General features: G+C 36.5%; 1 protein-coding gene across 5 annotated transcripts in view; it reads left to right on the top strand.

The window, feature by feature from the left end:
- LOC118920712 (ankyrin repeat domain-containing protein 26-like) overlaps window positions 1-17,811 on the top strand; it is a 118,255-nt gene that overhangs the window by 3,699 nt on the left and 96,745 nt on the right. For all 5 annotated transcript variants that reach the window (XM_057498044.1, XM_057498045.1, XM_057498046.1 and 2 more), the window contains exons 4-7: window positions 5,619-5,725; window positions 8,918-8,979; window positions 12,870-12,903; window positions 14,500-14,572. In XM_057498044.1, coding sequence (XP_057354027.1) covers window positions 5,619-5,725; window positions 8,918-8,979; window positions 12,870-12,903; window positions 14,500-14,572 — 276 coding nt within the window. The remainder of the gene's footprint in view (window positions 1-5,618; window positions 5,726-8,917; window positions 8,980-12,869; window positions 12,904-14,499; window positions 14,573-17,811) is intronic.

Here is a 17,811-nt window from a genome sequence, read left to right on the forward strand (position 1 = left end):
ATATAGAGGGCAAAACTCTCTTGGCCACTGTTCCACACCAGAAAGAAGACCTTCCTGTGAGTGTGGGAGTGGGCGGTGGGCTCAGAGCCCACAAAAGACTGAAGGCTGAGAGGGTGTGAGGTGATGGTGGAGGCTGGAGGTTCTTCAGGGCCTTAGGAAATGGGTGCTGCTGGGGATGGGTCTGATGAGAAATAGAGAGCTGGTAGCAGGCCAGAGGAGCTGGGTGAGTACATGTGGGAGGGGAAACAGCAGACCACAGGCTCTGGGCACTCTAGGACCCCAGGGCTCTTGAAGGTCAGTGTGATGGGCCAGGATATGTTGATATCAGCGGGGCATTCACTTGTGCTGGCAGCCACTCTGCCAGCCATGTACCACCTTATGGTTTCTCACATCAGAGAGTAGCTCCTGCTCAGCCTTGTGTAGCTCGTCGCAGCATTGTAGCTGTACGTGGGGAGCAGGTGATGTTGGGGATTGTGAAGCTGGTCTGTCTGCTTTAGGACATACATTAATTCCCACGGTGCAGCCTGCAGGAGCATACTTGGTCGACAGAGTGTCAATTTTACATATTTGGAAAGTCAAGCATTTCCTGACTGAAAATATTTTGAAATAACTTGTCTAAGATTGCACTTTAAATAATGACTCTTCTAAAGAAGCATTAGAGAGTACAACTTTCTTGTATGCATTTATGGCAAATATTTGTGAAAACACCAAATTTGTTAAAGTAAAGCTTTTCTTTCAAGTATTTTTGTCCCACCCAAGTTTTTTTTCTAATTAGTGTAAAAAAACAAGAATGCCAAATTCCTTGGAAATAGGCTTTATCTGAAACTCAGAACAAATGCATTTATAATATAAAATTGTGGCTACTGTTGGGAAGTTCCTATTTCATAAAAGAGTGAAAAGATGAGTATCAAAGTTACTCATTTTCATTGGCTAAAGCTTAAGAGGGAAAAAGGAAAAGGAGAGAGTAATGAAAAATATGCAGGCCAGTTTTGAAATTTGGCAAATGAAAGGGGATAAAAAGTTTTTATGTTGTTTTTTTTTCTTCCTTGTTTTTACATGTTTAGGCAAGATGTCTCCAGCTTTGGGGGATAATAATTTTTAGTTTGGGAAAAAGGATGAGTGAGTTATAAACTTGCTTACACATTGATTTTAGGAGGACTCTGAGGAACCAAACTGTCAGATTTGGCCTAAATATGTGAGATATGAGACTGAAGTGATTGTCCAGTTTGCCAGTTCTCAGCTAGAATTGTGCTGGTGAATCAGAATTGCCTGGGAAACTTTAAAAAAACTTAAGCTTAGACTCCCCTGAAGATTTTCACTAAGTCTAATAAGGCCTAGATGTATATATTTAGAAATATTTCCTTGGGATACTGATACAGCTCTTGTGTAAGAAATACTGAATGGATAATTGTAATATCTAAATTTGAAGATCTCAAAAACTTAAGAAATTTCTAGAAGAATTGGGGTTTGATAGGCACTACTTCCTTCAGCTCTCTCCTTTCCAATTACGTTAGCCTGACTTCCATCTGGCTCTACCTATGTGACTGAGAAATTGAAAAAGAATATTATTGGTCATATATTTTGGCTTAAGGAATAACACCTTTTCTCCTTCCAATCATCAGTCATTCACTGGCACTTAGAGTGTCTTTAGAAATTGACTTCTGGGTAGTCTTCTTAAGTAGGGGCTGACCCTTGGAGAATTTTGCACCTTTTGTTATTCAGGTCGTTAGGCCAACAAATTTGTTATTACAAGCACGGCTTTCTGATTGCAATAGTAATAAATCACAGATCTTCTTTTTAGCTGAAGCAGTGTGAGAGACTGTTACAGTATTTTTTAAATTTGTAGAGCTCTGGCATAGTTAGAATGGCAGTTTTAAACATTGAAATCCATGTAGTTAGTGACAATACATGGGAAAAGTTTTAATAACTTTCTCCCAGCAGTCCTGTGAACTAGTCACCCATTTGATTAATAGTCTTGGAGAATTAAATACAAATAGATTGTAGCTATTGCATCAAAAAGAATAAAATACCTAGGAATAAACCTAACCATGGAAGTGAAAAACCTATATTCTGAAAACTATAAGACATTCATGAAAGAAATTAAAGAAGATAGAAAAAGTGGAAATCTATCCTGTACTCATAGATAGGAAGAATTAATATTGTCAAAATGATCATCCTGCCCAAAGCAATTTACAGGTTCAATGCAATCCTTATCAGAATTCTAACAGCATTTTGAACTGGAATAAATAGTTGTAATATTCATATGGAACCACAAAAGATTCTGAGAAAGAAGAACAAAATGGGGGGGATTGCACTCCCTGACTTCAAGCTGTATTACAAAGCTACAGTAATCAAAGTAATATAGTACTGGCACAAGAACAGACCATAGATCAATGGAAAAGAATAGAGAGAGAGCCCAGATATTTGCCCATGCATATATGATCAATTAATATACAACAAAGGAGCCATATCATATAATGGGGAGAATATAGCCTCTTCAATAATTGGTGGTGGGAAAACTGGGCAGCTACATGGAAGAAAATGAAAGTGGGTTACTGACTAACTCCATATCCCCAAAAGTAAATTCAAAATGGATCAAAGACCTGAATGTGAGACTGGAAATCATAAAGCTCAGAAGAAAATAGGCAGAAATCTCTTGAACATAAATATGAGCAGTTTTTTTCCTGGATACATCTCCTCAGACAAGGAAAACAAAATAAAAAATGAACAAGTGTTACTACATCAAACTAAAAAGCAAATGACACCATGAGCAAAACCAAAAGGCATCCTACAGTATGGGAGAATATATTTGTAAATGACTTATCTGAAGAGGAGTTAACATCCAAAATATATAAGGAGCTCATATGCCTTAACACCAAAAAACCCCAAATATCCTTATTAAAAAATGGGCAGAGAACCTGAACCAACATTCTTCCTAAGTACAGATGGCCAACAGGCATATGAAAAGATGCTCCACATTGCTAGTCATCATGGAAATGCAAATAAAAACACAGTGAGATACCACCCCACATGAGTTAGAATGGCCACTATCCAAAAGACAAGAAATAACAAGTGTTGGCAAGGATGCAGAGAAAGGGAAACCCCCTACTGTTGGTGGGAATGTAAATTAGTTCAACCACTGTGGAAAGCACCATGGAGGTTCCTCAAAAAACTAAAAATAGAAATACTTTTTGACCCAGTAATTCCACTCCTAGAAATTTACCTGAAGAAAACAAAATACCTGATTTGAAAAGATACATATACACCTCTGTTTATTGCAGCACTATTTACAATAGCCAAGATATGGAAGCAACCTAAGTGACAATAGATGAATGGATAAAGAAGATGTGGTACATATACACAATGGAATATTATTCAGCCATAGGAAGAAAATAAATCCTACCATTTGTAACAACACAGATGGAGCTAGAGGGTATTATGCTCAGTGAAATAAGCCAGGTGGAGAAAGACAAATACCATATGATTTCACTTATTTGTGGAATATAAAAACAAAGCAAAAAAAAAAAAACCAAAGCAAAACAGAAGGAACAAATAGCAGTAGACGCACAGACCTAGAAGGGACTTGTGGTTTTCATGGGGGGATGGTCGGGGTGGGTGGGAGGGGAGGTTGAGACTGATAAGCGGGCACAAAATTTCTAAATCATAGTGTATGCTGATCACAGCAATAATAGTATGCTTCTGTAACATCTTGGCATGCTGACAGATAGTAGCTGTGCTGGTGGGGGTGAAGATTTGCTAATGTGGGTAACTTGAGCCACTGTGTTGTATACTTGAAGATAAGACTATATTCATTAAGAAAAATCCTTGGAGTGGGTATTAGGAAGCTTAATAGCAATTTTTATTTACATATTGGGGTCCAATATTTTGATAAACCATATGATACTAAAGAAAGATTTTACATATAAATATTTGCTTTATATACAACCCTTTGGAAATATAACATGTAAAAACACAGGTGGGCTATAGACTAATTGTGACCCTTGGATATGTTTAGTTTGCCTCCATAAAGTGAGTCAATATTTAAAATGTAGGAGATTCATGCAGAAATCTGGGTTTCAGGCATCTCTTAATCATATCTGGAACACTGAGCCCACCCCACTGTTAGGTGTGCTGTGTAGAGGCTGCCCCTTTTCTGTTCTCCTGTGTCTATCTAGGGTCTTTACTTCCTTGGGTCACCTACTTTGCCTCTGCACAGTTAGGTCACAGTTCCTATTTTATAGTATATTTTGGTAAAATTTTCAAGATTTTCAAGATAGTCTATATTAATTTATAATGTAGATTTCATATTTTATATTAACCTCAGGAACAGGATTGAATTTTTCAGTTGGAATTTATAGCTGGTTTTTTAAAAAGCTTTTTATATGCTATAAGAAATCATATTCCCACTGGAATGTCACTAAGCCTGATGAAGTTAATCTTGGTTATAGTTGGCTAAGTTATACATATTGCAGACAATTATATCTTTCTCCTAAGCATTGTTCCTTAACAGTACAACTGATTTAGTAACTTCCATTATGCTAAAAATAATCCATATAGATCAGTATTAGAAGTTTTATTGATAAGTCATTATATTTTTATTTTTGATTCATATTTTGCCTGGAATATAATTTTAAGTAGCAATTAAAATGGAAACCAGAATAAAAACAGATTTTTTTAAAGTTGATATGCAGGGTCCAAGGACTATCTTAACAACTGAGAATAAAATTTCATAGTGAGCTTACTAACAGCTAAAATAAAACTATCTTCTTACAGTAGGACAAAACCCATGGACCATGAACCATAGTAATAAGCAGTCAAATTTCATTTGAAGCCCGTCTCTTTTAATTCAGAGCCCATTTCCTAGTGACCCATTTGGAGCAGGAGTGCCTCACATCGACATCAGGGAACCTGATATCATTGATAGAAGAGAATCAAGCAAGTTTGTATAACTTGAAGAAAACCTTCACTTTACTGGCAAGCTGTCAAAACTTTATGCCTGAAACTAATTCCTCAGCTGTTAATGTTTGCCACAAAAAAGTATTGGTCAAAGTTAAACAGATTTTCTTTAATACTAGACATACAATGCACAGCTTTATAATATTTCTCGAACAGATCATGGAATTTTTTCATTGGGGCGCAGTCATTAACTTTTGGTAAAGTACATATTCTTTGAATAATTATTGTAAGGAACACTAGGGAGAATCACTTAGGTTATTAATTCAGTAAAAATACTTAAAGCAGTTAATACTATGTTTTAATGCTTGGAAGTAAAGAGATTAAGAAATAGCCCCTTCTCTCAAGAAGCTCTTGGTTTAGATGAGGAGCACTAAGGTCAGTATAGCACACCATGATCAACACTGTGATGGAAGCAAAGACTTGTTGGAACACTTCAATGTTTGAAGTGAATTTTTTAGAATGACTTGGCAGGTTATCTATCGAAGAGGTAGAGCAGGGGCGCTTCCAGAGAAAGCGGAAGATGAAAGCTCTGAGGGCTGAGAAGGAAGGGGCTACTTTTTATTTGCTCCTATATTTTCTGTTTAAGGGCAGAGTGCCTTTTGTAAGTTTTTGGTTCATTTTAGAAATACGTAATTTTGTAAATTGTTTTTGCTGTTCTGCAGGATGACCTTACACCACTTTTACTTGCTGTAAGTGAAAACAAACAGCAAATGGTAGAATTTTTAGCAAAGAAAGAAGCAAGTATATGTGCAGCTGATAAAATGAAAAGGTACAGTAGTGTTTTCTTTAAACCTTATATTGCTCTAGAGTGGTGAAAACCACTCAAGTCAGAAAGATTAAAATAGGATTGATTGATAATTACATAGTGAAAAATATCAACACATCATTAGTTAGTAGAAAAGCAGTTATTCTGATGGGGCAACAGTATATATAGCAGAATTCCTTTACAATATTGACTTGCAGTGTTGATTTTTTTTGCCCATATGATTTACTATTAGCTAAAGGGGGGTGTCATATCAGTTTTCTAAAGTATAGACTCTTTAAAAACACAATTTTTGAATTTCTTATCCCTTTTATGGTATTTTTTAACCTCTATGTTTTTCCTTAAAAGATGCTTATTAAACATAAATAGGAATTGATTTTGTCTTGGATGTCTCTCTGCTTTAAGTAGTTTTTTTAGAGTATTGATATTAGGTTGTTCCTGTGACTATTAATTATTATTACTATATACTATGGTCTTATAAGTTTTTGTCCTTTTTCATTTCTAGTGTATTTTCTTGTTTTTATTTTTCATTGGTATGGTACAGGAAGCAAGGTAGCTTTAACTGAATAAACTTTCTGTTTACTGAAGTCATAGGTGGGTGATAAAGAGAAAAGAGATGGGCTTTAGATTCTCACAAGACTGAGTTTAATTCCTAGCTTTCCTACTTACCAGGTGTGTGACTTTGGGAACATTACTTATCAGCACCCGTCTGTTTCTTGACATGAAAAGGCAGATAATAATATATCCTTCAGGGGTGGTTGTATATAATTAAGATTATAGATATAGCACTTAATTTAGTGCCTAGAGCATACTTAGTATCATTAACTACAACTATGAGTATTACTGTTATTACTAATATTATTGTTTTAAGCATGCAAACGGCTTTTATCTGCTCTCTAGCTGACTTTGAAGTATAATAGATCAAGGAAGAAATGGGGAATTCTTCATTTAAATCTTCACCTACTTCACATAAGTGACCTCATCATAGTTTCTTGTCTGTCAAAAGACTTTAAGTTAGCAACTTCTACTACTTAATACCCAAGTTAGACAAAAGGCTTCCTTTTTGCCATGGAGGTAATTTACAAAGATGAGCCCCTGAACATGTGAATGGTCAATTCTACACAGACAGGCAAGATATTAACTTGGTAAAGCATATCAAATTTGCTGTTTAAATAACTTAATTTCCTGAGGGTGAAGTTAATCTTTCTGTTAATTTAGCACAGCCTTCATGCTTGCTGTAAATTATGAATCAACAAATACAGTCAGGCTTCTTCAGCAAGGTATTGATTCTTTTCTCAAGGTATCTGTGGATGGGCTGCAGAAAAATATGCTCGTGTTACTGGTTGTAATGTGTAAGTTCTTGCATTAAAATGCTAGCTACTACTCTACTGAGGTTTAAAATAATTTAACTGTTACTTGATATGTAACAGGTGAGATTTCATAGTTTGGTTCAGGCAATTTTGGAATGGCAATGAGTTAGTCCACGTCATCAACCAGAAATCCAGCAAAAAGCTAGACTAGAAATAGCACTGGTGCTGGGTTCTTTATACAGGGCTTTTAAGACCTAACATTATCCATTTTATTCCAGGTGTAACCTCTAGGCATGTGGCACAAATAATGTCTCATCTCTTATTTTTCTAATGTTATTTGGGTCTGGATATGTTCAGTATAGCAGAAAATCCTGTACTTACCCCTGGAGACTATCTCCTATATGCTCACCCTTGAATTTTCCAAGAACCTAAGAGGTTCCCTAAGACCAAAGAGAGAGCCCTCTTTCATAAGACATTTGGAGGCAGGGAAAAGGACATTCTAATCATTCTGTTTCTGCTGAATGCTGCAGTGTTGCTATTGAAATGGTCTTTCAGGCCATCCTGATTGACCTTTGCTCCAAGGATGCCCTTGCTGTTCTAGATTACTCAGTGTTCATGGTGATCCACACTTAGACTAAAAAAGCTACACCTTTTCTCAGTTCACATATACATGTTTGTATGCTCAGCCACTAGTCCAAAGTACCAGCACCCTGTCCTGGCAGCTGGGCCTGCTAGCTTCAGCCACACACTCTTCCCCTGACCCTCAAAAACTCATGGAGGGCCCACATACTAACCCAGAGCTTCATCCTAGCTGAGGAAATTGTTTGCCTTTTGTGTGTGCAAATATTATTTGGGACCATTAGTTGCAGATATTAGCACAGAGGTTCAAATAATGCTGCAGGAAGAGATCAGACTTGCCTTTCTCCTTTGGTGATCTGTTTGAGTAGATAGAGAAGGAATAGTTTTGATTTCTAGTAGTTTTCTGACTTTGGTGTGATTAGCTACAATGATAGGGGACAATTTTGTTATTTAATTTAATGAGGGAATATATCTATAAATAAATTTAGTTATGAATTATACAGTAGCTGAGATGCCTGGAATTGCCACAAAGGAAGAACAGCTGATAACCAAAAATAATGACATTTTCTGATCACTGCAGTTAATTGGTTAGAACCTATGAAAATGTGCATTAGATTTTATTTGGGATTCAAAAATAGTTTCAAGTTCAAGAACAAATTATTCCCTTGCTAGATTGTTTCTCCAATCGTTTTGGGGGGTGTAGTATCTCATTAAATCCTCCTAACAACCTTGTAAAATGAGGCAGCAAGGTCGCTATTATATAGAGGAAGTCTTTGAATTGAAGAGATGCAGCTTGTCCAAGAACAAATAGTTGTTGGTTATAGAGCTAGGCCTTCTGAGTTCCAGAAACATCCGTTATGACATCTTTATCAAAACAGATTTTATCAAAGAACTTCTTAGGTTGGTTTTGCAAATTATAGGAGACACAAAGATGGAATGGACAGAGGTTTGTTTTAAGGCGCTCATGATAGAATAGAGCTGTTCTTGGTTAATTTCTGTGTTTTTTAAAACATAATTTTCAAAGAAAGCTTTCTTATTCATTTGTCTGCTTAACAAATAATTGTCAAATTATGGCAAGCTACCTCTGACTAATTTCCTAAGCCATAGTGCCCCCTCAGTTCATCATTGGTCCACCTTGCTATTTTTCTTCTTTGATTACTGATATGCTTTTTGAAGTATATGGGGTAAAGTTTTGATAATAGCTGTGGTGTTATCCAGAGTACTCTTTAAGAATTTAATATATTTGGTAAATGTTTTTTCATATCAGTGTTAAAATAGTAATATTATTTATAACCTTTTTTATACATAGCAATCGTAAAGAGGAAAAGGAATCTAAAATTTCTTCTCAAAATTCTCTAAATCCTTCTCCAGGTAAGAGTTTGGATAGTGAATTACTACTCTTGGTGGTCCTACCATAGATAAAGTAAGAATAAGGGAATTTTGATAATGAAAGAGCAAAGAAGAAAAACTATGTAAATTGCATGTATATTTTTTCTTTATTTATTTCTTGATAGTCCAATATTCAGAATTATTTAAGAGGCTAATTGTCGGTAATTTAAAATCAGAGACAGTATTGTGTAAAAAGAAATTTATTTATTTAGTCATGACCCCTAAGATCCTATGTAACTTTGTATAAATAAGAAAAAAGCTTTTTAAGTTAATATGTTCTATGTTTACTGTATAATCACATTATAATGAATTGTACTTGTTATAATAAAAAATAATGGTAAGAAATAATTAAATAAAAATGGACTTTTTAAGTTTTACAGCAAATGGATTATGTTTAGTAAAATGAATGTTTCTTACTAAATAGTGATTGTCTCATTAAAAAAAAATAATCTTTAAGACTGGGAACTCAGCAATGCCCTCTTGGAACCATACATACATGACAGGCAGTAAGAACTGCAGAACTTCACTGGTGTGCAGCAATACCAGTGAGACTGGCTCTTAAAAGAAACCTGCTGGTAGTTCAGGAGTCAGAAAAGCAATGCCTCATTGAGAAACACAGGTTACTTTCCATATGGTTACACCAACAAGGTCTCACTGTTATCAACTTCATTCCTCATAAGTCAACACAGAATGAGATATGTTGACTTCATTAGAACAGATGTTTCCTCCTGTTTGTAGGACAGTTGTCCTGAAACTGTTAGAACAAGATGCTCTGTTGTCACTAGTCAAAAGTTTACCATAATAAATATTCCAATGGCCAACTTGGTTCTCAGCATATTATAATAAAAGTACAAAAATGTTTCACAATCACAAAAACCCTGCATGCTCCCTAGGTGTGTTACCTTGTGCATTGTATACTCTGTACTGAATGATGATGCCTTCAGCTTAGCAGACTTTATCTAAGAACATCTTAGGTTGGTTTTGCAAATTATAGGAGACACAAATATGGAACGGACAGAGATTTGTTTTAAGTTGCTCTTGATAGAATAGAGCTGTCCTTGGTTAATTTATGTGATTTTTAAACAGAATTTTCAAAGAAAACTTATTTATTCAATTGTCTGCTTAACAAATAATTGTCAAGTGTCTTTTAGGTACTAAGTGGTATTCTGAATGTCGGAAAAGATAAACATTTAAAAAACACAGTCCCCACCCTCCAGGAACTTTTTATTATCTTTGTAATTTTTATTATTTACTATACTTTATTCAGTGCTTACACTGTGCCAGAGCCCACTAGGAACTTACAATGATCATTATTTATCATTTTGTATTGGTGTTTGCTATGTGCCAGACACTTTAAACCCATGGGAGGAATTGGAGTTTTTAAAAAGTGGGTAGGATTTAAGGTAAGCATGCAGAGTGAGTAGAAGCTTGATGGGTAGAGGCAAACAGATGATATTTGTCAGGAAGAACAGAAAGATTACTTGTTTGACAAAAGGAACAGCCGTGCAGAGGCTAAGATACTGGCATAGATTTTTGCAGGATTTATGAGCAGTGCAATTTTGCTGGCACAAAACGTATGCTATGGGAGTGGCTGGGAATGAGGTGATAGCTAGCTGGGGGCACTTGTGAAAGCACATCATACAGTTTTGTAGAAAGGAATAGGTCTTCTGTAGGCCTTGGGAAATCTATTAGGTAGAATGCTTTTAGCTGCATATAATACATAGGACCTAATTAACATTGGCTAAAATAATAGGAACCAGGATTGTTTTGTGGGTCAGTGATGTCTTCGGGGTCCCAGTTGTCCCTTTTTTAGCTCTGAAGTTGGCAGTATTTTATGTCTGCTTTCCTGGTTAGCTAATTGGGAATGACTCCAAGCATCATATTCTCACATGACAGCATCCAAAAGCTAGAAGGACTACCTTTCTTTACATGTTTCTTTTAAATACAAAGAAAACTCAGGCTGAGTTCTCCTAATATTTTATAGACTGAGTTACATCTCATGCTCATTTCTAAACTGGTCTCTGGTAAACCCATTACTGTGATTAGCTTAGAATAATCATTTCTCTTGTTGGGGCTAGGGAGAGGCTACCTTTGTGTATTGGGACAATAAATATCCAAAGAATGTTGTTGGTTCTCCAGCAAAAATGAAAAATAACAAATGGCTGTCAAGGAGGAAGCCAGCAATATTTGCTGCAGGGGTTCATTGGAGAATTTTGAGCAGGAGAGTACCATGATTAGATTCGAGTATTATCGCCCTCTGGTTGTGGCATTTTGCAGGCAGTACTAAGCTTTTTGTGTAAAGGGCAGGGCAGTGAATGTTTTAGACCATGTGCTTTCTGTCAACATTTATTAACTGTGCCATTGTAGTTCAAAGGCAGTCTTAGACAAGACTTAGTGAATAATAAGTATGACTGCTCCAGTAAGACTGTTTACAAAACCAGATGGCAGATTGGATTTGGCTTGTGGGCCATAGTTTGCTGACCCCTCTTATAAAGGACAGATAGAAGGAAACCACAGAAAGAGACTGAGATGAAGGAAGCTGTTGTTTCCTTGGACTTGTATCAGTCCATTACGAAGTGTTCACCCATCCATGCTGAAATAAACACAGAGTGCTCAATTTATTAAATTTAAAATGATCTTTTCTAGGCCTTTTGACTTTCTCATTTGTTTTGCTTTAAATTTTTTATTCATTTAAGCAGTAACAATAATAGTTGGTGGCTTTTCTTTTCCTGTGAAAGCCGTTGATTAAGAGCCTATGTTTGACTGGGGTGCTGGGGCAGTGGCAGTGGAGATACAAAGCAGAGACAGAGAAGAGGTGAATTTAACAAGATTTGATGGTTATTGAATGTAAAAAGTTAGGGAACAGAGAAAAATCTATGATGACTCGTGGGATTCCAGCTTGTGGGGGCATGTAAATTGTACATGATGGGTGAACAGAGATGGGCAGTGGGTCAGCAGAAAAGACCAATTTTTTTCTGTACATGTTGAGTTTGATGGAATACCGATGTAAGATATTTTCAGTAATTGGATAATTGAATAGTAGGGTCTAGCTAGAGAGGTCCAAGGTTGGAGATGCAGATTTGAAATAATCTGATTATAGTTATGCAGTCATAGATCTGGATGAGCTTATTTGTGATGGAGAACATGTAGAATGAGAAGGCCAGTGATAAAACCCTGGGAATATCAACATTGAAGGGGTGAGAAGAGGGAGAGTTAGTAAAGAGACAAGTAGGAGAGGAGATGGATCCAGATAGATTCTCCATCAGTGGAAGGAGAAAGTCTTAAGAAGTGATACTTTATAAAACTGGAATCACTAAGTCTTTCATACTTGTCTTGTAATTGGAAGGAGGGACAAAGGGAGTCTGTTTCCTATGCTTTGCCATGCAAGCAAATTGCAGCGCCTGTAGCCCAAGCTTCCTTGTGGTGGGGGTTTTGTCCTAAACTGAGCAATATCAACTGAAGAGCTGGAGAAGCTGTGTTGTGCTTCAGCAAAATAAGTATATTCTCTTCTCACTGCACCTAGTGATAAGAGTCCAGAAAAGTCATGCTCTTCAATTTGGACATCGTCAGTTTATGATCCTGATTCTGCTGCTGATACCATTTTTTGGTCTGTCTCATAGGGTTTAGGTAGGATTATGGTCACTGTGAACAGCAGTTCGCTTGTAGCTATCAAATTTTGATAAATATTCAGGAAGGGAAATAAGAGTTCTTAATGCATTAATTGCCTACCAATAGTAAAATTAATATTCATTCCAGTATAGTCTCCTGGTGTGTTCCCAAAGGAATACTTTTTAACAAAGCATCAGTTTTACACTTTTAGTATTCTCTATTTTTCTATTGCTGACTTAAATTTTATTTTTTGTGTCTTTTAGGGGAGGAGAGTTCTGGAGAAGACTCTTTAAACAGGTTGGTTCTTATAGTTTTTTAAAAGTTGTATGTTAACTGAGAGAAATCAGAGGAAAGAAACTAACATTTGGTGAGTGTTCTAATTTGGGTCCGGCAGTATTATGTGCTTAACACTTGTTATCTCACCTAACTGTAGTAGGTTTGCAAAGTAGCTGTGCTGTTATAGCCTACTTTTTATTAATTAGGCAACTGGTTCAGGTTGGTTGATTAACTCCCATTATTCCATAGTTAATGAATCACTGACCCATGATTGAACTGTCAGTTTGCCCAGTTCCCAGGTCCATTCTCCTGTCTCAGTGTAGATTGATAGGTGTCTGTGCAGCAGTGGACCAAAATAAAGGTCCCAATCAAATCAACTCAGAAAGTCAAATTTGGCTAAGTGTTAACTGATGTGGAGTTGTCTTAAGCCCAGTTAGTCCAAGCATTTGTCCTAATATATCTGAAATTTGCAGTGGTAACTAGTACCTTATTTTTACTACCATCAAAGGTTTGGTTAGATCTCAATTGACTATGGCCACAGAGCCATAGGTTTTATATAAGCAAGACCTAATTAGGCATGTCTTCTTGAGATGAATTTTTTTTCTGTAAGTAACGAATATCTATGAATAGACCATGTTATGTTGATGAAATTTATCATCTATTTAGAAGCAATTTCTAAAAGATTTCTCTGTGTACTGTCTTCCAAGTCTAGTTTTCCTTTCCTGTTATTACCCTTACCTAGTTTTGTGAAGTTTTTTTCCTTTCCTTTTCTTTTTTTAGAGACTTTTTTTCTTCCATGATTTTGCTGTAATCTTCTGTTGATTTTTTTCACCTTCTTCTCTTTTCATGTTCTTTATTTTGTTCTATTATTTTTCCAACTTCTGCCAGCTAAGTATTCTCCATTTTTCTGTAGACAAAAAATCAAAAGTACAAAGAATTTTAGGATTTTAAAGATTCTTAGAGATCGATTAATCAAAACAGCCTCCAGAACTTCAATCTGTGTTTAACATCCTGGCCAAGTTGTTCAAATGGAGAATTTGAAACCCAAAGAGAGTAAAGTAATTAATTAATTATTTATCTGGATATTGTTAGTGCCAGAAATGAGATTTAAATTCAGGTTCCTTCCTTTTTTATCATCCTGTTGGTAAATGTTTTCATAATAGAAAGGTGGGGAATAGGTCTAGTGAACACAGTGAAAGAGGCTAAGAATGAATTTGTAGAGGAGATCATGTTTCAAGTGGAACAACACTGGTTTGGATAGAAATAAGGGTTTTAGAGAAAAGATCAGCGTTTGGGGGTTTATGATGATGGTTAGATAAAGCTAAATTACAGAAATGAGGGACACAGAGTGTTGGGTGTTGTCTAGAAAGGCATTTTAAATAGAAGGCTAAAGGGAGTCCTGAGCAGGTTGCTGCTTTTTTTTGTTTATTTCATTGAAGGTACTAGCCTACTTTGGGGTTTCTATTGAAAGATGAAAAAGTCATTTAAAGCTTCCTTAAAATAGAGGCCAAATTTTAATTATATCAAAATCTTCATTGAATAGATAGCCAACTTTTCACTCTATTTTTTTTTAAGAAATGAACTTACTCATTTTTGTTACATATTCTTGCTCTAAAGGCTTTCCAACAAACCTGGCATTGATGATTCATGGCCTGTGTCAGATGATGAAGACTTAGAAGTTGATACCAAGGTAAAATGCTCTCTTGTGAAATTAATTTTCCTGCGTTTGTATAGTGTTTACTCTTAAAATTTAGCAGTGGTCTGCCAATCATCATTGTGTGTTTGTAACAGAAAGTTGGTCAGAGCAAACAATTTTATAGAAATACTACTGCTTGAATTTTTTTTTTTTTTTACTGTGGTAAATACTGAAGGTGGGGGCTGAGGAGAAAAATGGTCTAGAAAATTTATAGTGATAGGAAAATTATATTGGGAAAGCTCTTGTACAATGGAGAAAATAGGAAATTTGGTCAAGGATAAGATTCCTACTGTAACTTTTAAATCATCCTAATATGACTTTTATAATACTCATGCTGAAAGGAATTCTTTAATGGATCCAATTACCTATCATAATAATCATGGATTCTTCCTAGTGGCTTTCAGTTTGAAAACCATATAGCATATATCACATAGGTTTTTTTTTTTTGGACACTTTTTATCTTGGTATATACAGCTATAAGGAGTTTTTTCCTCTATTTCTATCCTTGCTTCTGCATTTGGACTAAAATATTATTAAAAATTGTGGAAATTTAGATATTTAAATCATCTTTCTCAAAATTAAAATTACAAAGGAATTCAACTGTTTTTTCTATATCATTTCATTAGGAAATTGAAACTCTTGACCTAATTGAAGGATACGTGTTTCACCTAAAATAATAACCAGCTTTAAAATAGAGATTCTTAATAGTCATATGGTAAAACTTGCAATTTCAAAAACTTTTTATTTTATAGCTTTTAAAGCTACCTACTCAAAGTCCCTATATCACATTTTAAAATTTCAAACTAAGGGATTTTTTAAGATTGTAGTTATTTAAATGTTCATTTTAAAGCCCTTGCCTCACTACTGGAGGCTAGGAAACATAATTGTGCATTTCCTGGATCACCTCGATTAAGGTCTGGCATGGTAGTAGCAGTTTAACATTTTTTTAATGTGCATAAATGGAAAATGGAATTCTGTACAATGGATATTACAAGTAATTTGCATAGTAATCGTAATTAAATGAATTTGAATTTCTAAATATATGGCCTAAATTTATATTCCCTTTTAATGTTTAGGATGTATAAGTTCAATTGAGTTTTGTTGTAGAAATGTAATTCAGGGAAGAGGAAATCCCAGGGCAAAATACCTAGCTGAAACTGAAATGAGTAAAAGAGAAATAAAGTATAAAGTCTGTTTATTGCTTACAAACTGCTTTCCAGGGGCAGCTCTTCCTCTCAGGTTCAGATAAGCCCTCAGTTGCCCAGGTAATTACCCACTGATAAGGAGATGAACTACTGCTTTCCACCCCTTAGGAACGTCTGTTGATATGGAGATACACTAAAACCAGGCAAGAGATTCTGAAATATTACAATTTTACCCACAGGCCACCCCTCTAGAAATCTCACTTTACAATCTACTCTTTCCCCCTCTTCCGCAGTTGTCCCTGGGGGAAAAAACTGGAGCATTGTGACCAAACTAATGATATACAATATCAACAGCAATAAAATCATGACAATCCTCAAGCCAGAGGATTAAGCTAGGTTCAAAGTCCTATGCAGATTAATTCTATAGCTCACTGGTTCCAGCAGGCAGGCAGTAGCTGAAGAGATAGTGATGCTGGGGTTCTTGTTTACAGACTTGAAGAATGAACTTAGTAAACACCCAAGGTAGGAGAGCCAGGGAGAGGCTTTTATTGAGAGATACAGTGAGAGGACAAGAGAGCCGTAGTGGTGCGTTGTCCAGGGGTTTTATAGGCAGTTGAGTATTTTTGGGAACTGATAAAGGGCGTAGGGGTGTGGACTTGTTAAAAGTGGTTTTAGGATGTTTGTCCTTGTTGAGACATTAAGTCCCTTTTAACATGCTAAACTGAATCTTACACAGGATTATAAATGATTGGCATAATAAAAACATGGGTTATGCTGAGATACTTTCCTTTATCTGGGGAACATTAACTGATCTCACTGAAGAATGACTCTAGAGCTTAATGTTAAATACAGAGTTTTGTTAGGGCGTTTCCTTGCATGTATACATTGCTCTGACTGTAAATATCCTGCCTTGCTTTTTCCAGAGGCCTTCATCCTACTCTGACTACACCCACAGTCCCTGTCTCAGTAGAGGGTTCAGAGCAATCATCACATGGCAGCTGCAGCCAGGGGGCACATCCAGGCCACAGGGACTGTAGAAGAAAATAACCTTAAGGACGATAAACTACATGTTTTAATGACACTAGCATAGGTAAATCTTGTCCATCAGGTATGATACATGCAAGAGAGTGGTCCTGTGATAGAACAGTGGCAGGAATGGGATCTCTTCCTGGTCTAGTATACCAGACTTTGAACCCCTCTCTGTGGAGTTACACTTGTCAATATTAGGGCGATGGGAGGTACATGCACTGGCCATAAAGATAAAAACCTCTCCATAAGATACTCTTTCCTCCTAGACATTTTGGGTACACTGCCATGATCTTTGGGGGCCACTCTTTTGTTACTCCAGGAATACACATGAGGCCAGCTTCCAGGCCTTTTCCCCAAGGTGTCAGAAGGGACAGCTCTCACTGGTCCATGGGTTGAAATGTTTAGGGCCACATCCACTCAACAGTGTCAACAGGGCTTAGTGCAGTTGGGGCTGTCAGCAGGATGTTGCTCTGCTGGCCATATCCTGGCTTCAGTAACTCCTCTTTGGTTTGCACATACAGTTGTATAGGAGAGGCAACAATGTGTTGCCATAGGGCTCGAGGCTCCTCTTTGGGGCTTCTCATTCAATAACACCACAGCACTGTCCATAAATGAACTGAACAGCCCCGTAGAATATTGGTGTCCAACTTCAGGACAGATTTCAACAAACTGTTGTACCTATCATGCCTGCCCCGGTAGAGTTATATGGTACATGATATTTCCACTTTATTTCTAATTGCCTCAATTATTCTTGTAGCACATGTCAGTAAAGTGGGTGCCTTGATTGCCATAGGCTGCAAAGAGATGCTCCAGGCCTCTCTTCGTGGTTTGCTGATCTGCATGACGTGCAGGAAAAGCAACCAATAGTCCAGTAGCCATGTTCAGACAAGTCATGGCATACTGATATCCTTCTGATATGGGCAGAGGCCCAATATATTCTATCTGCCACCTGACAAGGGGTATTGGCCCCTTTACTATTGTCCCATGTTGCTGCAGGACTCAGTGTTAAGTCCCTCTTAGAGCACACAAGGAACTCCTTCCGGATTGTTGACTTCTTCA

The sequence above is a fragment of the Manis pentadactyla genome, chromosome 3 (genome assembly GCF_030020395.1).
Source record: "Manis pentadactyla isolate mManPen7 chromosome 3, mManPen7.hap1, whole genome shotgun sequence".
Taxonomy (NCBI): domain Eukaryota; kingdom Metazoa; phylum Chordata; class Mammalia; order Pholidota; family Manidae; genus Manis; species Manis pentadactyla.